Raw genomic sequence first — 25,437 nt, forward strand, 5'->3', positions numbered from 1 at the left:
GTGCTAACACCCACAGCTTTATGGGGGCTGGGACTGAAGCCGGGGACCCCTACATGTTAGGTAAGCATCCTATCATCCCCAGCCTGAAATAGTAAGATTTCAAACAGCTGTGCTCAGGTCAAACAAACAAACAAGAAACAAAAAACCAAAACCTCCACAGCAATGTAAAAGTTCTAGCATTTTCCATGGGATTCTATTCACTGGAGCCCAAAACAGACATAGTGGATGTGCTTGGAGCAAGGACCAAACACTGAGATTCCAACCAGCACGGCCTTTGCTTTCTCAGAATATGGCCAGAAGCCAACTAACTTTGTGGAGCCCTTTAGAGACATGAAAATCCAAAGAAGAGCTGTCGTGGTCCACGTGGCCATCATTATCCCCTGACGTCCGGCCAGAGGCCATTTTACAGTAATCACACAACTATTACCAACACTCACCAAACTCTAGGCTTAAATGAGTAAATTTCGCTGTGCATAAACGAACATCAGAGAAGCTCAGGGAACATTCTAACTGTTCTTCATCTAGATTACTACTTAAATGGAGAATTGTCAACAGAGTCAATTATGATCCATACAACGAAGAAATACATAAAGCTGAACAACATGCAAACACATCCCAAAATTAGAAGTATCTGGGAAAACTAGCATATCCTAAGCTAGAAAAAAAAATAAATAAAACAATGACTGGTGACGTATCTCTGTCACAGATGTGCAAAGCCCAGAGTTCCATTCCCTATGAGCCTCTCCACACAAACAACCCCAAACCAACAAGCAGACAAACAGAAAACCACACCACAGTAAAAACAAAAACCGGATAGCAACTTTTGTGAAAAGCTTTTTTTTTTCATTTGTCATTATTATCTCCTTACAATTTTTGTATCTACTCGTATGAATTCTAAGTAGCTATAGATATAAAATAGATGTAAATTTTTATGGACTTTTTTTCCTTTTTGGAATTGGAATCAAACCCATGGTTTCACAGATCCTCACCACTGAAATATTAGTACATAACAAGCTAGTTTACTCATCTCCATCCTCTCTTCATGACGAAAATGTAAAAGAGTGAGTCACATTTAGCTGATCGAAGCCAGAGCCACAGGCAACTTAAGTATTAAAGCAGACAATGCCTCAAATTTGGGGTGCCACCAAGTGGACAAACTATGTAAGGTTGCTGAGACCAGCCATCATTTTGTTTTGTAAACTTTTGAATTTAATGTTTAGAAATAACTTTAAAAGCTGAAAGGAATAAACACCGCCGGACCATAGTGTAAGTGTAGTAGACCTTGGTCCTTACCCTGTTTGAAGTAACTCAATTCTCAGAGCAGAATCCAGGGAAACCAGGTAAGGACAGACTTCCCATAGAAACTGAGGCTGGTACAAACTGAAATCCATAGCATGAACTTGATTCCAAGAATGGCCCGGGGTGCTCTCTACAAGCAGACTGTGTGAGTGAGTGCTCACGAGCCAAGTAGCCCTCCTGGGAGCACAGGGCTGTGGCAGCAGCCTGGGAGGCAGAGCATAGAGGGAAGTGCTCCCACACAGAGAGAACGCCCTCTAGGAGTCAGGGGTATTCTCCCATCAGTACCTCACTTTTGTAGTGTGAGTGCCGCCTCTACACTAAAAACCCAGCTAGCTGGACCACAGAAAAGACTTCGGGGTGAAAAATGGTCACTGGAGAGGCAGCCAACGAGCTTTCACAGGAATGTCTGGGAATGACCCCGAGCTTTCTCTGTCGCCAAGCAGAGACTGGCACACACTCCATTCTGCCTGGAGCCCAGCAATCCCCGTAAGTATTTTCTTAACAATTTCTAGCTTCTTCTTGCTCAGTGAGAGCATGTGGCCTCCATAAACTTCCCACAGAAGCTATCCAATGGATTTTGTTTCTGTTGTGACTTCTGGCAGGAAGGCTATTGGGAATTGGGCTCTGGGTTTCCACTCGTGTCCCAGAGTTGTCACCGGCCCCAGTTTTATTTTTTCTTAGCTTAAAGGCACAGTTTTAAATAAAAAAAAAATAAATAAAATAAAATAAGCAAACAAACAAAAAAAACCAAAACCAACCAACCAAACATAAATTTTTTTTTTCTTTTTTTTTTTTTTTTTTGTTTTTCGAGACAGGGTTTCTCTGTGTAGCTTTGCGCCTTTCCTGGAACTCACTTGGTAGCCCAGGCTGGCCTTGAACTCACAGAGATCTGCCTGGCTCTGCCTCCCGAGTGCTGGGATTAAAGGCGTGTGCCACCACCACCCGGCACAAAAATAAAATTTAAAAAGCCAAAACAATTCTGTAGGAGAGTACTAAAGGGACATCTGAAGGAACACCACTGGTCCACAAGTCCAGCAGGGACAGAACTCACATGTCCAAACTCCGGAGAAACTCCGGAGGCCATGAACTCTCTGAAGGCCTTGCAGGCTCTGTCCTCTAGTGAACCAGCTACATGTTTGTTCCTTGTTTCAACTTAATTCTATTTTTCAACCAGAAGAACACTCAGAGTATGACATCTCCAGGTTCAGCAGAACAAACTATAAACCATGTCCTTAAAACTTCAGCAATGTCTGGTTCCACTCCCAGAAGCAGTCACTTCACTTCCTGTGACTGCTTCTGGAAGACTTTAGGCACAGACAGCAGCACGCTAGCCCACTCTCAGCATATACACCTTCTCTCCACTCACACCCTGCTTTTTTGTCACACTTAAAACAATGTTCTTTTCATTACCTAATACAACAGACTATGGATCTTTTATGTTCTTTTCATTACCTAATACAACAGACAACAGATCAATGTAGCATTAAAGCTTGGCTACATTCTACTCCATTGATGCCCCATTAGATATTTAGGGAGTTCCTCATTAGAAAGCACATTTGATTTATTCCTAATCTTGTGCTATTTTTTAAAAATATTGTTTACCTATAATCTTCTGAGCAAATTTGATTGCTTCTTCAACTGGGTCTGACTTCACAACTGCATCCAGAATGCCAAGCTTGAGCGCTTCACCTGCTGGAATATGTCTTCCTGAAACAAAAGGAAATAAAATAAGCTAAAGACCAACGTGAGGACAAACCTGGGCATTGTTCTCTCTAGCGGTGAAGGTGGCCACTCCTGTATATACCAATTAGCAAGAAAAATGCGTAAGACCAGTCTGACCACTGTAGTTGATATTTTGTTTTTTCCATCCCTGATAAATGGAGGTAATTATGCTTACCATAGTAATTCTGAATATTAGATAAATGAAAAGTTTACCTCTAGATGCTTACAGAGGTAGAGATCCCTGTAAATCTCTCTGGAGGTATGCGAACTGGCTGAGTTTTGGCTTGTGATAGAAGCAGTAGCACCAGACAGACAGGGCTATCTACTTTGTACCTACCACATAGCAGGAAAGTACTGATCAACAGTCCCCGAATACAGAGCTAGTTGGCTGAACAGAGAGACCGTGTTGATTAAGCTGGCATTCCACAAAGTACAGTGACAATTACATAGGAGAAATCGGACAGAGTTTTGTCTCTTTTGACCCTGCCTTATGTTGTGGACTCTCTGCAGGGCAAGCTTCGCAGCCCTGCTTCCTGTCTCGGAGGCTGAGAAGGCAGCAGACACACTTAGAGGACTGCTCCTTCAATGCCCTGGCAGTCAAGTGTGGCCCCTGACCTCAAGCTTGGTGAGAACATCAATGCTCTGCTGAGGGAGGGTTCCTCGGCAACTGCTTCATCAATAGCCTTCCAGACCTCCTCATCCAGTGAGGAGTGTGGGGCAGGCGAATGGTGTCAAGTGTCCTCTGTATAAGGACACTTGGGTGAGTGTACGTGAACCTGCTTAGGCAGAGCAGAAAGACCAAGGCATAGAAAATGAAATCTGGGCACTACAGAAATCTCTGGGGCAACAAGGTACGGGAGTGTGAGCTGCCCGTGGGAGGGGCTGGCGGTTGCCAAGCTCTTGAGTCTCAGAATATCCTGGGGGCATTTTCAGTTACCAGCGACTTCACAAGGGCCCAGTTCTGCTCCGAACAACTAATGTAAACACAAGGCCCTGCGAGCTGAACTCAAAGCCTCCCCTGTGGCTTTGTCCTCTCCTGGGCGGTGTACATGGGACCTCTGTCTAGCAGGCTGTAACCCAAAGGTGCTGGATGATGAGCTGCAGGGGACCCCAAAGCGACTGGAGCAGAGAGCGCCTCTCACACGGCCAACTCTGGCATGTGTCCTCCCAAATTTCTCCAAGAATTTTTCTCAAACTTAACATTTTGATGTCTTCACGGAACCTTCCTGAGATGTCATTTTAAAGCCAACCCGGGCCACCAAATCACACTGTCCACTCAAGAGGACAGGTGTGTGATTCCTGTGCCAGCTTGCCTGCTGATTTACAGGGGCCTTTGCTACGCCCAGCACTCGGGAGGCAGAGCCAGGCGGATCTCTGTGAGTTCGAGGCCAGCCTGGGCTACCAAGTGAGTTCCAGGTAAGGCGCAAAGCTACACAGAGAAACCCTGTCTCAAAAAAACAAAAAAACAAAAACAAAACAAAACAAAAAAAAAAAAACAAAACTTGTCAATCTCAACATTTAAAAGTGCGGCATCTTGTGAATGAGTGCTGTGGGCAAAGACCAACGCGAGTTCCCTTCACTTCTCTTCGTCCTTCCTGTTTTTTTCTCAAGGTGCTCTTGCCTTCCTGACGAATTTCCTCACAGGCTAACTTCTGCACACCTCAGGGCTTGCAAACTCAGTTCCCACCGTGGTTATTTCTTTTGAGCTTCTCCTTCTGTTTTGTCTTTTGCTGAAGAACTAACCTGTCTCATGTGCTTTGAATTTCTGCAGAATGTGGAATTACAAGCATCCTCCGAAGAAATCGAAATCACTCCAAATACTTTACATTCTTTTGAATATATTTGTCATTAAACAATGTGTAACCTGATTGAGTGAATTTCAATTCCATACATCTAGTTTTTCTAATTTTCCTTTCACATTTAAAAGAGCAAAGCTTTTTTTATTTCATATAGACTATTGGTTCTATGTTTTCTAATCAGAGCATATGGATCTCTATTATCGGCTCTAAACATTTTTCATTCCTTTACATTCTTAGAAATTGTGAAGGACTCCAAAAGGCTACTATCTATGTAGGTGGTATCTGTCAATGTTTGCTGTAGTGGAAATTAAAGCCAAGAACCTTAGGAAGGTTTCTGAATGAAATAATTTTAAAACGATGACCAATTCATGACACGCTAACACAACTTTTCATTCTGAGTCTTACTTAGAAAAGAGAGAAACAGCAATATCAGGCTAGAGCTAAGGGACAGGGAGTTCGTGCCACGTCTAAGCTCACTGTGGTAACCTACACAATCTTTACGTCACCCTCTGGTGGGTACTGCTACTGTCCTACTGGGAAGACTGCCCACAGGCTTATGATTAACCACACTTGTTTGGAGTAAATACTTGTACATGTCCTGTCTTCCAGCCTCACCTCAACTGAAAGTAAAGTGTTTGGCTCATATTCCCCACTCAAAAAGAAACACTTTCATTTAAACTATCATCTTAATACCTTGAAAATGAATAATTCAATCATTGGTACCTAAACTTGAAAATACTAGTTTTAATTCTTTTGAATATTCTGCCTGCCTGCCTCCCTCCCTCCCTCTCTCCCATTCTACTGGCCCTGAACACACTATATGGCTGAAGATGAGCCGCATCTCCCTGCCTCTATCTCCTGAGTGCTAGATAATAGTCACCAATCACCATACCTGGTTTTATCCAGTGCCAAGGAACCAACTCAGGTTCACACATGCTGGACAAGCACCCTACCAACTGAGCTACACCACAGTCCCAGACATTCAACTTTCTAAACCAGGTCTGATTATTATGGTTCCTGCATGAATATGTAGTCTATGAATAACACAGACTACAACATGACCCCCAAACAGAGGGGCCCTGTGCATGTACTTTTCTTTAGAAGGCTCTCACATGGGTTCTTCGTGGAAACATTTAGGAAGTGCTCAGGAAAATCATTGTTTCTATTTTACAGACGATAAAATTTAGAGTCAGAGACATTAAAATAGCCTCCTTAGAACCTGTGTGGGCAGTAAGTGACCAAGACCAGACTTTTTAGATGCTGGTCTCGTTCTTCACATTGATCCAAATCATAGCTGAGGTTTCTACTAACCTGAGGTAATTAAGTCGAGAGCAATAGGAACTCCAATGAGTCTGGGGAGAAGCTGGGTTCCTCTGGCACCAGGAAGAATTCCCAGTGTGACTTCTGGAAAGCCAACACGAGCCTACATGACATTAAAGGCAGAGAGGCCACCACGGTGAGACAATGTATTGAGATTTTAGTGTGCCCAGGACTTTCTACACCGTAAGAAACAGCTTCCCTGAAATCAGCAGCCATCTCTGGAGGGCACACAGTGTCTGCTGTCTCCTTTAATAACGTGAACAGTGCTTGGCAGTTTGCACACATCCTCGCTTGGGCACATTTCTTTCTTTTGACTCTACAAGTACCCCTTTCAGATAACGAAGTAGTCTGCAGTTTTCAGGTCCCTGCAAGCGTCAGAACATAAAGACAAAATCCAGAGGAGGGAGAGAATGATACAGAACTTCCCGTATCTCCACTCTACAAAGAACATTCACAACCTAACAAGAAAAGAACAACCACCTAATAATGGGCCGATTATCTGAATAAACAATCCCCCAAAGAAAGGACACAAGTGGTAAATGGCACTCAGTATCATCCACCACTGGGGATGTAGACGTGAGCCACAATGAAACACAAGTGATGCCCGCCAGGATGAATACAATAAAAAGGCAGGTGCTCACTTTGGCAGCACACACGCCCGAACTGGAACAATACAGAGATGATTAGCGTGGGAGCTGCCAAGGACGACACACATGTTCATGAAGTGTTCCCTATTTTTCAGTAGAGAAGAGAACATTGAGGTACAAGTGATTTGACGGGGGACATAGGAAAAACCGGGGGGAATTTTAATTAGGAAGGGGGAAGGAGATAAAAAGCAGAATAAAAGGAGAGAAGGCTAAACTAATAGTAAAGATGTCTGAAAAGGGGACTCAGCAGTTAAGAGCACTGGCTGCTCTTCCAAAGGACCTGGGTTCAGTCCCCAGGGCAGCTCACAACTGTCTGCAACTCCAGTTCCTGTGGATCTGACTCCTTCACGCAGACACACATGCAGGCCAAATGCTAACATACACATACATGCACATACACAGATGTCTGAAAAAGTCATAAGGCATCATACTATTATCTCTCTGCCAAAAATTACACATAACACATATGAATCTGTATCTATGTGTACATATATAGTTTAAACGGTATTTTCCCATCTGGGCTGACAATGCTACCCACAAGAGTCACAGACAATTTAACAGAAACCCCAAAACCAGACATGAGAAGTCTCTGTTCGAGCTGTTGGTCAGGATTGTCCAAGAGACTCCCAAAACGCTACAGAATATTGTTGTTATCTTTGGTTGCCTCCCAGAGGTGGAGGGGAAGGTCCCTATTGCTGAAGACACCAGGCACTTCAAAAACAGGACCCAGAGACTGTGAGGCTGGAGTTGACCCAAAAGCCTCTTTCCTGAGGACTAGTTTACATGGCAGCACCAGCTTCCAAAGGAGGGAAGCAACCAACAATCGAGTCATGATGCTCATGAACCGTAACAAGTATGGATGCAGTAGCGGCACCTCCATCTGCATGGTAACCAACAGCTCTCGAGTTGGACTTAAGACCTGCTCAACAAAAGCGAAGTCATCTCTGGTACTGGAAACCTAGCCAGCTACCCAGGGCTAGTGAAGTCAGAGATCTCGGAGGGAACCTACGACCACCGCTTTACTAAACAGCACAATTCCTAACTACATTGTAAATATTTGTCCTTATACCCACAGTGCACTCCTCACCCCCCATCACTGTAACAGATAAAGACCACTACAGAAAATCACAACCAATCGAAATGCAGAGTTGTGGAGCCCAGCCCCAATGGAACATCTCCAAAAGAACGCTGGAACCTAAGGCTCAGGGAACACTGTGGAAGAGGGAGGTGGGAATCAAACGGTTGAGCACCAGCACCCAAGATGGCACAGGACCGTCACCAGTAAGCCAGCAGTTCAAAGCCATCAGCCCCAGGCCTGGCCCACCTTTAGAGTTTGCACTGAAGACAAGCCCCACCCCAAGCCCATCCCTAGGAGTCTCTTACCTCTGTATTGGCAATCCGATAGTGACAGCCCAGGGCCAGCTCTAGTCCTCCTCCAAGAGCCACACCTTGGATAGCAGCCACTACTGGCTTCTGGTATCTCTGTAATTCATCTACCGTGTCTCCCAATCTGAGGCTAGGGGAGGGAGAGCTGAAGCTATGGATATCTGCACCTAAAGAAGACAGAGGGACAAGAGGAGATGGTTCAGAAGGACTGGGTCTTTGTCACGAACACCAGGGGACACAGCAGTCTTAGAAGGCTCAGATGCCTTGGGGCTGAGAGGCACTTCAGCCTCAGACTATAGACAGAAGGAAATGGGAGAAAAAAAAAATCAAATCTTTACCAGGAACCATATCACCTTCCAAATTCTGTGTTCCCATTGGGTAGTGAGCAGCTTCAACTTTGGGGAAATTTAAGAGCTCAGAAAAAAGAAGTAGTTCTTTACTAAGTCTATCATTTTGAGAGTCAGGACCAGCTGCTCTTCACCAACCTAGTTCTTAAGAATGTCACCCTTTCTTCGCTAAGAGCAAAAGCCATTACAGTGTAAAATGCCATAGTAATGCAGACTATTTACAAGTTATGTCCGTAACCAACTTAGTTTCTATATATTTCCTGAAAGCATTTTTTTTATAATTTTTTATTTACAGACCAATCCCTGTTCCCCCTCTTCCCCTTCTCCTGCTTCCCTCCACCTACCCCTATTCTACCCCATTCCCTCCTCATAGAGGGTAAGGCCTCCCTTGGGTAGTCAAAGCAGTCTGGCACACCAGGTAGGGACCTAGCCCCTCCCCACTGCATCAAGTCTGAGTAAGGCATTGCACCATAAAGAATGGGCTCTAAAAATCCAGTTTGTATACCCAGGATAAGTCCTGGTCTCCTGAAAGCATTTTTAAATGACTTACTTAATTTTATTTTAGGGGTATGGGGATTTCACCTGCATTTTGTGTCTGTGTACCACATGCCTGCAGTACCTGTAAAGGCCAGAAGAGGGCCTTGGATTCCCAGGAACTGGAGTTACAGAGGGCTACATGGCCATCCCACCCTCTGCAAGACCAGCCAGTGCTCTTAGACACTGAGCCATCTCTCCAGTCCCTGATAGATTTCTTATGAGTAATAAAAATTAACATAGCTTGTCTTTCTGGATTATAAAAATGATACAGGAATTATGAAAATTTAAAACCTGTACAAAAACAAAAAACAACAACAAAAAAAGAAGGATCACCTAAACATCATCACATGGAGATGAAGCTTGAGAGGGCTGGATTTTTAGTCCTCCCACAAACATGTAAAAGGATTTGTGCCAGACCATGCTATTTACCCTCTGGTCTCAATGGCTATCTTAAATGACTTGAATGTCTTCAGAGATTTCAGTGTGTCTTTCTAATACAGAGAACACACTGTTAAACCTTTTTTTTTTTTTTTTTTTTGTCTTCACATGACAGTGTAGGTAATTCCTACTACTTCCACGGGCCATCATCTATTTTATGACATCAGTAAGCTTAGTATAAACTTAAAAATGAATCGCTTCAGGGCTGAGAGCAGAGCTCAGTTGCAGAGTGCTGGGATAGCATGCAAAAAGTCTGGTGTTTAGTACACAGGACTGCAAAAAAATTAAAACTATAATAATTTTGTGTTCAATGTATTATGTGTGGCAAGCCACAAGAATATGTTATCAGGAGTCCAGCTGTGTATCAAAGCTCTACCTTGACCAGGCCAAGGGTCAGTCAAGTGGGAAGCCATCTAGCATGGACTATTTGGTGATACATTGCTTAATATTCAGCTGTGCCTTGTTATGAATTTCTTGTGCTCACAATTCCCATAGAATGTGTGTGTGTGAACTTCCTGCTTGGGCCAGTATTTGGATAAGGTCATATAGGCAAAGCCAAGCAGGTGGTAGATGCATAGCTTTCTTGTGCAAATGAAGCTCAGACCATCCCCTTGCCTTGAGGCCTAGTGGCTCTCCAGAGCAACTGACTGAGAACAAAAGAGGTTTTTACATATCAAGGTGGAAGGTAGGGTGGAGAAACCTTCCTGAGGAGGCAGAAAACTGCACAGCCTGGGGAAGAAGGAACAGGAATTTTCTGTAGAGGTGGACAGAACGGCATGACCAGGGAGAAGGGAAGAACACAGAGGTTTTGTAGATGGCAAGGCAGAACTCTTATAGAGTTCAACAGAGCCAGGAGTACAGAGCAAGCAGAGATGGAGGGCGAAGAAACATAGGATGAAGATGGGGCTGGAAGCATAAGAGCTTAGTTGTTAGCAGGACTATGAGAGGACAGTAAAAGAGGGGACAAAGAGGAACTGAGTGTCAGGAAGGAGCTGAAACTATGGCAGTAAATGAGGGGACAGAGAAGAACTCAGTGTCAGGATGGAACTGAAGCTATGGAGACAGGATTTCATCCCAAAGAAATAAAGTAGATGGACAAAGAGCTTGGTGTATCTAGATTTATTCCTGCCCTGAATGCCTGACGGAGCTGTAGCTGTATAGATAGACTTTTGTCTTAGAGGAATAAAGTTAACAGACCTAACAGCATAGTGTACGTAGATTTTTTTTTTTCCCCTCAGATATCCCATGCTGGACGTAGCGTCTTCCCTGGACTCTGGGCAACCATAATTATGTCTTCTTTCTTTTCCCTCCTTTCTACCCACTGCTCATCCCCATGTTGTGAACACCCCGGGCTGGAGCTGCATGGCCCCACCTGCCGTCTCCTTCACGTTTCCTACCAACTTGTTTATATAGCATGATCCCCTGCGTTACCAGTAAGAAATTTAAAGTTTTGGGGTATTAACTGATTGGCCAAGACACAGAAATTAAATTAAATTACAATTACTCGTGAAATAGAGATCCAAACCCAGGCAGTCAGGTTACAAAGCCCGTGTCTCTGGAGTCTTTTCATCACACATAGTTAGCAATGTGGTCACAGAGCTTCACAGAAACCAAAGGTAAGGGTACAGTGATTTCAATTCTTGGGGAAAACTTTAATTTTGGATACTGGTTTAATGTCTAGAAGTTTTATTAGATTCCCTTCTTAATTACAATGAATTTCTGATGAATGATTTTGCTATTCCTGTGAACATTACCATATCTTTTGATAATGGGGTGTTTTTTTGTTTGTTTGTTTTTAAATCTTCCTTTACAACCTTTACACTGTTGGTTTACTTTTCTAGTTTAGTAGGCTGTCAAAGGGTCTAAGTCCAAATGAGTAGAGCTCAGCCTTCTCTTCCTCCCACAAGGAGAGCTTTCTACTCATCATTTCTTTCTTTACTGTAGGTCTTGTAAACATGGCTATCTTCAACTCTAGCTCACTAAGAATTTTTATCTTTATGTTCGCTATTGAATATAATTTCCCCTGCATCTCTTGAAGTAATCATATCATTATCCTTTTTAATCTTCTACTGGGATAAATAACACTGACGGAGTGTCCCAGGATTCATACTTCTAAGACAAGAGTGGTTGTCACACCTTTTACATAACAGGAGGTCCTGTTTGGAGAACAGCAAGATCAGGGTTGGTCTATCCTTTTGATTGCTCACACTGCCCTGGTCAGGTACTAGTTTAAGCTCAGGCTAGCATCAGCAGAAACTGAGATAGGTATTGCACTGCTGTGTCCACAGAGTATCCGAATATCATCTGACTTGGAAGCAGAGCCTTTGTAGAACCCTTCAAGTTCAGAAGAGGTGATACAGGGGCTGGAGGGATGGCTCAACTGTTAAGAGCACTGGCTGCTCCTCAAGAGGATCTGGATTTGGTTCTCAGCACCCACATGGCAGCTCATCACCATCTCTAACTCCAGTTCTAGAGGATCGGATGCCCTCCTTGGCCTCTGCTGGCATGGCTAGGCATACATGCTGGCAAAACTTTACTCATATACATAAAATAACGAATCTCTTCTAAAAGGAAAATATGTAATACTGGGTAATGAGAAGCTACCTAAGATCAGAGACTTCACTGTGGACCTGCTGGGAAGAACGCACGTGAAGACAAAAACGGAAGTGAGTAACACTTCCAAGGCAGGATTGACCGTGCCGGCCACAGGATGCCAGAAGGGACGGGCAAAGGTTCCTCCTAGACCCCACAGAAAGAGGGGCTGCTGGTGTCACAGCATGAGCTTCCAGCCCCCAGAACCAAGGTACAGGAAACTTCTATTATTTTAAAATAGATTATGGACACTCAGGAGGCAGACAAGGCAGATCTCTGTGAGTTTGAAGCCAGCCTGGTCTATAGAGTGAGTTCTAGGTGAGCCAGAATTGCATGGGGAAACCCTATCTCAGAAAAATAGTTGATGGAAACTTGTTACAGCAGCATCAGGAGACTTATCCAAAGAAAGTTCCAGGACCCTTCTCCTGCCTTCCTAAAATGTTATCGTAAAATTATCTTTGAATTTGTAGGAGACTTTGCCAATGATGCTACCTGGGCTAAGAATTTACTTTGTGAGTTTTCTGATTTCTAATTGAATTTATTTATTTATTTATTTTTCCTTTTTGATTCAAGGTGTTGCTAATGTAGACCAGGCTGCGGTGGGATCCTCAACCTCCTGAGTTGAGATTACAGGCTGGTAGCACACAGAGCCCTTCTGTAATGGATACACAACTGTTTGGCCTTTCCTTCCCCTTGAGTCAGTTTTAGTAGATAAAAAATATTTTCCTAATTCATATTTCTAGTATCGTCAAGTTACTTGTTGTATTTTCAGCTATGTTTAAAATTAATTGTGTTGTCTGACAATTTCATACATGTATAAAATGCATTGTGATTACTCTCATCCTCACCTTCTCTTATGTCCCCGGTCCCTGCCAACATCCATTCTCTACAAAATCCCTTTCCCGCACTCATGTCTTTGTGATCTGTTTTATGGACCATTGAGTTTAGCCAGAGCCATCTGTGTGACCCTTATCCACTCAGGCTGGCAGCTAGCAGTGAGAAGACAACTAACAACCCCCCTCTCCCAGCATCTACCAGCGGTCAACGGTTCAGCAGGGAGTGGTAGGGGCCCAGGTGTCCCTCCCCAACCCATAACTGTCCAAGGATAGGACTCTTGTGGGCTGCAAGACTATATTATAGAGATTCAGCTGGATATTAAAGCTATACACAGCCTGGCGGTGGTGGCGCACGCCTTTAATCCCAACACTGGGGAGGCAGAGCCAGGCGGATCTCTGTGAGTTCGAGGCCAGCCTGGGCTACAGAGTGAGTTCCAGGAAAGGCACAAAGCTACCCAGAGAAACCCTGTCTCAGAAAACCAATAAAATAAAATAAAATAAAAAAATAAAAAATAAAGCTATATCTAGAAATTACAAGGTATTTTTCTAGAGGAAGCCATTTATCATGGAATATTTGGTGTTATTCAGTTTTTATATTTCAGCTGTCTTCTGCTATGAAATTCTTGTGGGCCCATATATTACTAGACCATATTGGCAAACAGTGTAAGCTTCCCAGAAGCTGATCCTCTTTCCAGGTAACTAACTCCCCCACAGAGCTTAGGAGACAGGCAGACTTTAGATGCATAGCTTTGTTTCTTGTGCAAATGAAGCTCAGACCATTCCTTGCATTCAGGCCTAATGGCATTCCAGAGCTATTGACTCAGAACAAAGGAGGGTTTTGCATACCCAGGTGGGGTAAAAGGTGGAACAAGATTCCTGGCCAGAACAGAATTGCGTGGCCGGGAGAGAAAGAACAAGACAGTTTTCCTGTAGATGGTAGACAGAGCCACATGGCCAGAGAGAAGAAAGGCAGAGATTCTGTAGATGGTAAGGCAGATCTCTTGTAGAGTTTATCAGGGCCAGGAATAAGGAGCTGGGAAGGATAGATGGAGGATGAAGGAACCAAGGACGAGGATGAGGTCAAAAGCACAAGAGCTTACTAAAATTATGAGGACAGGAAAAGTGGGCATAGAGAGGAGCTGAATGTGAGAACAGAGCTGAAGCTGTATAGATAGAATTTTGTCATAGAGGAATAAAGTTAATGGACAAAGAGCATGGCGTACTTAGATTCTTCCCCCGAAAACAATTCTCGCCATTTGTAGTTTCTCTTCTGGGCCCCTGGGAAGAATACTACTAAGGCTGGTCCATTAAGAGTATTAGGACCCATCTTGTGCAGGTCCAGTATAGGGGCTGCAGCTGCTGAGGGTTTGTGACCTCAGTGACCCTGTCATGCCAGATGTTATTTTGTGGCCCTTCTCCTCATCTTCCAGCTCTTTTCTTTTGAGGCTTTCTCTCTGTGTAACCTGAGCTGGCCTGGAATGCATTATGTAGCCCAGGCTGGCCTCAAGTTCATGACCTTCTTACCTCAGCCTCTTAAGTGCTGAGGCCGCAGGAGAGCACCAGTGCACTCGCTTTCAGAGCTTTCAGATGCACTGTTTCTGCTCTCTCTCTCTCTCTCTCTCTCTCTCTCTCTCTCTCTCTTCTCTTTTTAAATTTCCCAGAGCTGAGGACCGAACCCAGGGCCTTGTGCTTACTAGGCAAGCGCTCTACTACTGAGCTAAATCCCCAACCCCTAAAATAAGTCTTTCTTTTTTTTTTTCCGAGACAGTGTTTCTCTGTGTAGCTTTGGAGCCTGTCCTGGACCTCACGCTGTAGACCAGGCTGGCCTCGAACTCACAGAGATCTGCCTGGCTCTGCCTCCCAAGTGCTGGGATTAAAGACGTGTGCCACCATTGCCCAGCTGAAAATTGAGTTCTCTATGATTCTGAGCCCCTTTCAAGCCTCAAATCATCATTGTGGGTGTTCAGGCTGCAGATTCTAGTGAGAAAGCCATTTCATAGCTGGTTTAATATTGGTGTGTTATTTTAACCTGTCTCTTCCTCAGCCTTCTTCATCTGGATCTGCTGAGCATTAAGATGCGTGTAAGATCATTACCATTTTGTTTTAATTAGTAAATAATCAGGCAGGGCAAGCAGTGTCTACTGTGGTCAGTCTTTTTATACTGTCTCTTATCCTGACTCTAACAACGGGGTATTTTCAGGTTACCATTTACAAACAATGAATACCTGTGGTCTGGTGAGTTCCCAGGGCCCTCATCTCCATGTGACTTCCATCAAAGGGTTCAATATATTCATTTTCAGGGCAGGGAAAGAAAGAGGCACTACGAACCACACTGAAAGATCTAACACTTCAGATCCTTTGGCTATGCTGTCACTGTCACACAGTGACCCACGAGAGCAGTGCCAGGGTCCCTGTGGAGAAGGGACTGTCTGAAGGAAAATGAACTCCACTTCAAGACGCAGTGTGAATAAAATGGTAATGCTTCCTGAACTTGTTCTGGGTACAGACACTGACAAGAATGCTCAGCCAATGCTGAAGCCCAACATGGCAGAGACCTATTGGGCCTTCGTGAAAAACTCTCCCCTTCTGATGCCAATGGGGATTGAGAGCCCAATATGGCCAGCTTTGGCAAGCATTAATGTAAGCCTAGGAACTGTAGTCATGCGGTTGGATTCTCCAGAAGGTAATGTATGGTAACTGCTTTTTCAAGTATGTTTGAGAACGTGTCACCCAGACACCTTGGAGATTAAGGATAACCCTGAAGGTCACTGACCTCCATTTGTTAACAGTAGCATGCCAGCTAAGCCTTTTCATTTTCACAATCCTCTTCAAGCTGGTGTAGTACCTACTTTTCAGGAGTGGCTCTGTGCAACATTTATTGGCCTCTTGAAATTCATTTAGCCCCCTTTGAAGATACCTTAAATTTTTTTTTTTTTTTTTTTTTGGTTTTTTGAGACAGGGTTTCTCTGCGTAGCTTTGCGCCTTTTCCTGGAACTCACTTGGTAGCCCAGGCTGGCCTCGAACTCACAGAGATCTGCCTGGCTCTGCCTCCCGAGTGCTGGGATTAAAGGCGTGCGCCACCACCGCCCGGCTGATACCTTAAAATTTATGAGCCTGAATGTAGCCATTGTAAGACCATAAGTTATGCTCCTTATGAGCTGCCTGTTTTTTCTTTATGGTTCTTAGTTGTTCTTTTGCAGGGCTGCCAGCTTAAGTCGTGCTGGGATCAAGAAAAATGGGCCTTGGCAGTTCGTGTTACTGGAATTGTATCCATGCCAGTGGATGTCCACACGCTCCAGAAGAGAATTTGACATTGCTGCTGCCATTGTTGCTGTTACAGCAATGGTGGCCACCACTGCTACTGTTTCTGGGATTACCATTTCATAATTGGTTACTACAGCTAGCACAGTGGAGACCCTGGCAGCAAAAGTAGCTACCACAGTTAATTAATCTTTCATTCTATTGGGCATGATAAACTTAATTCAATAGTTATATACATTTCGATTGGCTTTGAAAAATTATAAATTTATAAACTCAAGTTCCATTGGCTTTTGGTATACCATCTTACAAGGACTCCAATTTGCAGTAAGGCTCGTTAAAGAAGGGAATGGCTCAGTTGCCTTTAGCCTACTGGCTATGGGTGGATTAGGACTTCTGTTGGTCTTTTCTGTGTCAAACACACAGATTGCAAGCCCAGTACCACTTTGAGATCTTTGGCAGCAGTTAACTCTGCAACTCACACACGACTGAGCCTGTATGATAATGAGTATTTAAAGACGGGTAATGCTTGGGGAGTGCTAACCAACCTAAGACCCTGGGCAGGCGTCTCCATGATGGATAATGTGACCTGCTGATGTCCCAGGCAACCTAAGTCAGAAGCTCATTTTTTAGTAAAAGAGGGACCCCTGTTTTGGGTAACTGTTGTCTTGATTGCTGACCTTGACCTTGGTATCCTCCCTATGCTAATTCCCTCCCAGGTTCTACCCTCCTGAATGCTGAAGGGAAGGTCCTTGTCTGTGTATCCTGCATAATGGGCATTAACAGCTTAGATGTAAGATTGTAAAACATCGGTAGTGAACTTCTGCCCTCGAGGGTTCTCCCATTGTGCTCTAAGCCTGTATTTAAGACCTCTTCCCTCCTTCAATAAACAGCATTTGGCATTAAATAAAAAAAAAAAGAAAGAAAGAAAAAGATGTGGGGTTGGAGAGATGGCTCAGGGGTTAGAGCACTGGCCGTTCTTCCAGAGGACCTGGGTTTGTTTCCCAGCTCCCACATGCAGCTCATAACCATCTGTAACTTCAGTCTCCAGGAGCATCAGGCATGCACATAGTACACAGACATGCCATGCAAGCAGAACGCTCAGACACATAATAAAAATAATTAAAATCGCACACCTTTAATCCCAGCACTCGGGAGGCAGAGCCAGGCGGATCTCTGTGAGTTCGAGGCCAGCCTGGTCTCCAAAGCGAGTTCCAGGAAAGGCGCAAAGCTACACAGAGAAACCCTGTCTTGAAAAACCCAAAAAAAAAAAAAAAAAAAAAAAGAGTATGTGATACATACATACTGATTTCCAACATTGCTGTATAAGTTTGCCCTCCCACCAACAGTGTAGGAGTGTTCCCCTTACTCTACATCCTCTTCAACATAAGCTGTCATCAGTGTTTTGATCTTAATCATTCTGACAGGTATAAGATGGTATCTCAGAGTCATTTTGATTTGCATTTCCCTGATGACTAAGCATGTTGAGCAATTCCTTAAATGTCTTAGCCATTTGAGATTCTTCTGTTGAGAATTCTCTGTTTAGCTCTGTACCCTATTTTTAATTGGATTATTTGGTATTTTGATGTCTAGTTTCTTGAGTTCTTTTATATATTTTGGAAATCAGCCCTCTGTCACATGTGGGGCTGGTGAAGATCTTTTCCCGTTCTGTAGGCTGCTGTTTTGTCTTGTGGACCATGTCCTTTGTTTTACAGAAGCTTTTCAGTTTCAGGAGGTTCCATGTGTTAATTGTTGTTCTCAGTGTCTGTGCTACTGGTGTTTTATTTAGGAAGTAGTTTCCTGTGCCAATGCATTCGAGACTACTTTGTACTTTCTCTTCTATCAGGTTCAGTGTATCTGGATTTATATTGAGGTCTTTGATCCTCTTGGACTTGAGTTTTGTACATGGTGACAGATATGGATCTATTTGCAGTCTTCTACATGTTGACATCCAATTATGCCAGCATCATTTGTTGAAGATGCTTTTGGTTTTTCATTACATAATTTTAGCTTCTTTTTCAAAAATCAGTTGTTCATAGGTGTTTGGATTAATGTCAGGGTCTTCAATTCATTTCCATTGATCCATATGTCTGTTTTAATGCCAATACTAACCTGTTTTTTAATACTTTAGTGCTAGGGGATATTTTTCTGTACATTGTAAATATATGTTGTTCCCATTGGTTAAAAAATAAGCTGCTTTGGCCGTGGCAAGGCAACTTAGAGACAGTTAGGAAATCCAAAGAGAGAAAAAAAAGAGGGGGGAGGAGGTGGAATCTAGGGAGACAGCAGCCATCATTGAAGGAAAAACAAGATGCCAACAGACCAGTAAAGCCACAGAACACATAGCAAAACATAGATTAATAGAAATGGGTTAATTTAAGATATAAGAGCTAACTAACACGGGGTTTGCCATAGACCACATAGTTTGTAAATAATATTAAGCCTCTAAATGATTATTTTATTAGTGGTTGCAGGACTGCAGGGCCAGGCAGGATGGGAGAAACCACTGGACTACACTATAGCTCTACAGTAGAGCTTGAAGTTAGGGATGGTGATGCCTCCAAAAGTTCTTTTATAGTACAGGATTGTTTTGGCTATCCTGGGTTTTTTGTTTTTCCATATGAAGTTGAGTATTATTCTTTCAATAATTATGTTGGGATTTTGATGGAGATTGCATTGAATCTGTAGATTGCTTTTGGTAAGATTGTCATTTTTACTATGTTGATCCTACCTATCAAAGAGCATGGGAGATCTTTCCATTTTCTGATATCTTCTTCAATTTCTTTCTTGAAAGACTTGAAGTTCTTGTCATACAGGTCATTTACTTGCTTATTTAGAGTTACCCAAAGGTATTTTATGTTGTTTATGGCTGTTGTAATGTATGATGTTTCTCTGATTTCTTTCTCAGCCTATTTATCATTTGTACATAGGAGGGCTACTGATTTTTTTGAGTTAATCTTGTATACCACCACATTACTGAAGGTGTTTATCATCTGTAGGAGTTCCCTGTTAGAATTTTTGTGGTCATTTATATATACTATCATATCATCTGCAATTAGCAAAAGTTTGACTTCTTCCTTTCCAATTTGTATCCCCTTGATCTCTTTTTGTTGTCCTATTGCTCTACCTAGAACTATGAATATTATATTGAATAGATATGGAGAGAGCAGACAGCCTTGTCTTGTTCCTGATTTTAGTGGAATCACTTTGAGTTTTTTTTCCATTAAGTTTGATGTTGGCTTTTGGCTTCCTGTATATTGACTTTATTATGTTTCAGTGTGTTCTTTGTATCCCTCATCTTTCTAAGACTTTTATCATGAAGGGGTTGGGTTTTGTTGAAGGCTTTTTTCAGCATCTAATGAGATGATCATGTGGTTTTTTTTCTTTCAGTTTATCTATATGGTGGATTGCATTTACAGATTTTTGTATGTTGAACCATCCCTGCACTTCTGGGATGAAGCCTACTTGATCATGGTGGATGATTTTTCTAATGTGTTCTTGGATTCAGTTTGCCAGTATTTTATTGAGTATTTTTGTGTCAATGTTCATGAGGGAGATTCGTCTGTAATTCTCTTTCTTAGTTGTTTCTTTGAGTGGTTTGAGCATCAAGGTAACTGTAGCCTCATAAAAAGAGTTTGGCAATGTTCCTTCTGTTTCTATAGCGTGGAACAACTTGGGGAGTACTGATATTAGATTTCTTTGAAATTCTGGTAGAATTCTGAGCTGAAACTATCTGGTACTGGGAATTTTTTTTTTTTTTTTTTTTTTTTTTTTTTTGGTTGGGAGACTTTTGATGACTGATTCTATTTCCTTAGAGGTTATAGGTATATTTAAATTGTTTATCTTGTCTTGATTTAATTTTGGTATGTGGTAAATTTCTATCCAGAAAATTGTCCATTTCTTTCTTTCACATTTTCCAGTTTTGTGGAGTACATGTTTTTGAAGTATGATCAAATGATTCTCTGGATTTCTTCAGTGTCTGTTATGCCCCCTGTTTTCATTTCTGATTTTGTTGATTTGGATATTCTCTCTCTGCCTTTTGGTTAGTTTGGATAAGGGCTTGTGGATTTTCTCAAAAAAACAACTCTTTGTTTCATTGATTCTTTATATTGTTCTCTTTGTTTCTATTTTATTGATTTTAGCCCTCATTTTGATTATTTCCTGTCATCTACAGGGTGAGTTTGATTCCTTTTGTTCTAGAGCTTTCAGATGTGCTGTTAAGTCACTAGTGTGAGATTTCTCCACATTATTTATGTAGGCACTTAGTGCTATAAACTTTCCTCTTAGCATTGCTTTCATAGTTTCCCATAAGTTTGAATATGCTGTGCATTCATTTTCATTGAATTCTAGGAAGTCTTTAATTTTTTTCTTTATTTATTCCTTGATCCTGTGGTGATTCAGTTGAACATTGTTCATTTCCATGAGTCTGTAGGCTTTCTGCCATGAGTGTTGTTTTGAATTCTTTAAGCCATGGTGATCTGATAAGATACAGGAGGTTATTCCAATTTTTTTTGTATCTGTTGAGGTTTGCTTTGTTACCAAGGATGTGGTTAATTTTAGAGACGGTCCCATGAGGTGCTGAAAAGAAGGTATTTTGTGTGTGTGTGTGTGTGTGTGTGTGTGTGTGTGTGTGTGTGTGTGTGTGTTTGGGTGAAATGTTCTATAGATGTCCATTTGAGTCATAATATCTATTAGTTCCCTTATTTCTCTGTTACGTTTCTGTCTGGCAGACTTATCCAGTGGTGAGAATGGGGTGTTGAAGTCCCCCACTATTAGTGTGTGTGGTTTGATGTGTGATTTAAGCTTTAGTAATGTTTCTTTTACAAATGTGGTTGCTCTTATATTTGGGGCATAGATGTTCAGAATTGAGACTTCATCTTGATGAATTTTTCCTGTGATGAATATGAAATGTCCTTCTCCATCTCTTTTGATTGATTTTAGTTTGAAGTCTATTTTGTTAGATGTTAGGATAGCTATACCAGCTTATTTCTTAGGTCCATTTGATTGGAAAATCTTTTCCCAACCTTTTACTCTGAGGTGATATCTGTCTTTGAGGTTGAAGTGTGTTTCTTGTATGCAGCAGAAGAATGGGTCCTGTTTTTGTACCCATTCTGTTAGCCTGTCTTTTTATAGATGAATTGAGATAATTGATATTAAGAGATATTAATGGCCAGTGATTGTTATTAATTCCTGTTATTTTTGGTTTTGGTAGTGGTGGTGGTAGCATTTGTGTGTTTCCCTTCTTTGGAGTTTGTTGGTTATCTATTGCCTGTGTTTTTGTGGGTACAGCTAATTTCCTTGGGTTAGAATTTTTTTTTAGTAGTACTTTCTGTAGGGCTGGTTTTGTGGATAGGTATTGTTTAAATCTGGCTTTGTCATGGAGTATCTTGTTTTCTCCATCTATGATGATTGAAAGTTTTGTTAGGTATAGTAGTCTGGGCTGGTACCCATGGTCTCTTATTGTCTGCAGAACATCTGTCCAGGACCTTCTAGCTTTCAGAGTCTCCACTGAGAATTCTAGTGTAATTCTGATAGGTCTGCCTTTATACTTGGCCTTTTTCCTTTGCAACTCTTAATACTCTTTCTTTTTTTCTGTATGTTTAGTGGTTTGACTATTATAAGGCAAAGGGACTTTTTTTTTTTGGTCCAGTCTATTTGGTGTTCTGTAAGCTTCTTTTACTTTCATAGGCTTGTCCTTCTTTAGGTTGGGAAAGTTTTCCTCTATGACTTTATTGAATATATTTTCTGTGCCTTTAAGATGGAATTCTCCTTCTTCTATCCCTATTTTTCTTAGGTTTGGTCTTTTCATGGTGTCCCAGATTTCCTGGATGTTTTGGGTTAAGAATTTGTTGGATTTAGCATTTTCTTTAAACAATGTATCTATTTTCTTTCTCATATCTTTTACACCTGAAATTCTCTCTTCCATCTCTTGCATTCTGTTGGTTATGCTTGCATCTGTAGTTCCTGATCTTTTACCCAGGTTTTCCATTTCCAGAATTCCCTCTGTTTGTGTTTTCTTTATTGCCTCTATTTCCATTTTCAAATCTTGAACTGTTTCCTTCACCTGTTTTTTTCTTAGCTTTCTTGAAAGGGTTTATTGATTTCTTCCAACTGTTTTGTCTTTTCCTCCATTTCTTAAGGAAAATTTTCATTTCCTCTTTAAGGGCCTTTATCATCTTTATAAAGTTATTTTTTAGGTTGATTTTTTTCTGCTTCTTCTACATTGGGGTGTTCAGGTCTTGCTGTTGTAGAACCACTAGTTTCCGGTGGTGCCATATTGCTCTTTATGTTGTTGAATGTATTCTTACACTGTTGTCTACTCATCTCTTCCTCCACTTGGTGCAGGTGGGACCTGTGGCTTAGGTGGTTGCTCTTCTTCTGGGTGCAGTTGGGGCCTATGGCTCTGATGATCTCTGATGCCTCAGGTGATGTTTGTGGGTATTGGGAGGCAGCTGCCAGGTCACTGGGGCTTTGATGTCTGAGGGTGAGGGAGAGGCAAGAGAAGTACCCCTGGGGACTAGAGTCTAGGGAACAGGGCTGTCCACCTGGGTGCCCAGACACTCACATCCTCCTCTAGGTGCAGGTGGTTTCTCTGGTAGCTCCTCCTCCAGGTTCAGGTGGGGCCCTAGTGGTCACTGATGAGGCTGGGATGGCTGGAGGTAAGTAGATGCTGCTGTAGTATCTCTGGGGCTTAGGTGTCAGTATATAGGGTAGAGATAGGAGATGTGCCCCTGGAGGCTAGGTCCTAGGGAGCAGGGCTATCCACCTCTATTTTTCAAGCTGTTATTTTTTAACAGCTGAGTAATAATCCATTATGTAAATGTAGCACATTTACTTTATCTATTCTTCTGTTGAGGGACATCTAGGTTGTTTACAATTTCTGGCTACCATGAAAAGCAGCAATAAACGTGGTTGAACATGTTTCCTTGTGGTAGGATGAAGTGTCATTTGAGTATTTGCCCAAGAATGGTAAAGCCTTTTGTGTTTTCTCTATTGAGAATTCTGTTTAGATCTGTAACACATTTTTAATTGGGTTGTTTGGTTAGTCTTGAGATTTTTATATAATTTGGGTATTAATCTTCTACTAGATGTGGACTTGTTATAAACTTTGCCCATTCTGTAGGCTGTCACTTTGTAAGAATGATGGTGTCCTTTGTCTTACAGAAGCTTTTCAGTTTCATGAGGTCCCATTTATCAATTGTTTAATTTTGTGTCCACACTAACAGTGTTCTGTTCAGAAAGTCATCTCCTGTGTCTACAAGTCAAGACTATTCACTATTTTCTCTTCAGTAAGGTGCAGTGTATCTGGTCTTATGTTGAGGTCTTTGATCTATTGGGAGTTGTTCTGTGAAGGGTTGTAAGTATGGATTTATTTTCATTCTTCTACATGCGGTCATCCTATTTTACCAGAACCATTTGTTGAAGTTGTTCTTTTTTCCAAAGTGTATTTCTGGCTTCTTTATAAAAATCAGGTGCCAAAAAGAGTGTGAATTTATGTCTGGTTCTTCAATTCTGTTCCATGCATCAACACATCTTTGTTTTTTATGCCAATACTATATGGTTTTTGTTAATATAGCTTTCTAGTACAACTTAAAATCAGGAATAATGAGATCTCCAGCAGTTCTTTTATTGTTCAAATTGTTTTAGCTATCCTCGATTTTTGCTTTTCAATATGAAGTTGAAAATTGTCCTTTCAAGTTCTATGAAGAATTGTGTTGGGAATTTTGATGGGGATTACACTGAATCAGTAGATTGCTTTTGGTAGGATGGCCATTTTTAGTATGTTAATCCTACTGATCCATGAGCATGGGAGATCTTTCCATCTTCTAATATTGTCTTCAAGTTCTTTTTTCAAAGACTTTAAGTTTTCATCATATAAATCTTTTACTTTCTTGAGTAGAGTTACCCCAAGATGTTTTATATTATTAGTGGCTATGGGGATAGGTGTTGTTTCTCTGAGTGTTTTCTCAGTCCATTTGTCATTTGTATATGGTAGGGCTACTGATTTTTTTTTTTTTTTTTTTTTTTGTTTTTGTTTTTTTTGGTTTTTTCGAGACAGGGTTTCTCTGTGTAGCTTTGCGCCTTTCCTGGGACTCACTTGGTAGTCCAGGCTGGCCTCGAACTCACAGAGATCCACCTGGCTCTGCCTGGGCTACTGATTTTTGTGGGCTTATTTTGCATCCAATTACTTTGCTGAAAGGTTTATCAGGTGTATGAGTTCCCTGGTGGAATATTTAGGTTCACTTATGTATACTATCATATCATCTGCAAATAAAGATTCATTGACTTCTCTCTTTCCAGTTTGCATCCCTTTGATTTCCTTCAGTTGTCTTATTGCTGTAGTTAAGAGTTCAAGTAGTATGTTGAATAGATAGAGAGTGGAAAGCCTTGTCTTGCTTGTGATTTTAGTGGAGTTGTTTTGAGTTTTTCTCCATTTAAGTTAATGTTGGCTACAGGTGTACTGTGAGCTGCCTTTATTATTTTGAGTATGTCCCCTGTACCCTTAAACTCTCCAGGATTTTAATCATGAAAAGGTGTTGGATTTTTTCAAAGGTCTTTTCTCCATCTACTGAGATGACCATGTGTAGTTTTTTTTCTTTCAGTTGGTTTATATGGTGGATTACATCTATTGATTTTCACGTTGTTCCATCTCTGCATCTCTCAGATGAAGCCTCCTTGATCATGGTGGATGATCTTTTCGATATATTCTTGGATTTGGTTTTCAACTATTTTATTGAGTATTTTTGTATCTAAGTTTATAAGGGAAAGTGGTCTGTAATTCTCTTTCTCTGTTGGGTATTCATGTGGTTTGGGTATCAGGAAAACTGTGTCCTCATAAAATTAATTGGGCTATGTTCCTTTTGTTTCTATTTTGTGGAATAATTTACAGAGTATTAGCATTAACTCTTCTTTGAATATCTGGTGAATTCTGCACTCAAAACACCTGGCCCTAGGCTATTTTTAGTTGGAAGACTTGTAATAACTGTTTCTATTTCACTAGGAGTTATGCATCAGTTTAAATTGCTTGCCTGATCTTAATTTAACTTAATTTAAGTGATACCTATTCAGAAAATTATTCATTTCTTTTAGATTTTTCAATTTAGTGGAGTATAAGTTTTTAAACTACACCCTCACGATTCTATGGATTTCCTCTGTCTGTTGTTATGTCCTCCCTTTCATTTCTGATTTTGTTACTTTGGACATTCTCTTTCTGACTTTTAGTTAATTTCATTGAGGGTTTATCTATCATACTGGA

At 41.6% G+C, this 25,437-nt stretch overlaps 1 protein-coding gene and 1 non-coding gene across 3 annotated transcripts in view; one reads left to right on the forward strand and one right to left on the reverse strand.

Annotated features, from left to right (window-relative positions):
* Ehhadh (enoyl-CoA hydratase and 3-hydroxyacyl CoA dehydrogenase) overlaps positions 1–25,437 on the reverse strand; it is a 69,083-nt gene that overhangs the window by 8,647 nt on the left and 34,999 nt on the right. For both annotated transcript variants that reach the window (XM_059276830.1, XM_059276829.1), the window contains 3 exons: positions 8,171–8,340; positions 6,132–6,243; positions 2,902–3,006 (listed from right to left, as the gene is read on the reverse strand). In XM_059276830.1, the coding sequence (XP_059132813.1) occupies positions 2,902–3,006; positions 6,132–6,243; positions 8,171–8,340 (387 nt within the window). The remainder of the gene's footprint in view (positions 1–2,901; positions 3,007–6,131; positions 6,244–8,170; positions 8,341–25,437) is intronic.
* On the forward strand, positions 6,774–6,879 carry LOC131923012 (U6 spliceosomal RNA). The gene has a single exon (XR_009382469.1). It is a non-coding gene; the product is annotated as a U6 spliceosomal RNA (small nuclear RNA).

This window comes from Peromyscus eremicus, chromosome 12 (genome assembly GCF_949786415.1).
Source record: "Peromyscus eremicus chromosome 12, PerEre_H2_v1, whole genome shotgun sequence".
In the NCBI taxonomy this organism is placed as follows: domain Eukaryota; kingdom Metazoa; phylum Chordata; class Mammalia; order Rodentia; family Cricetidae; genus Peromyscus; species Peromyscus eremicus.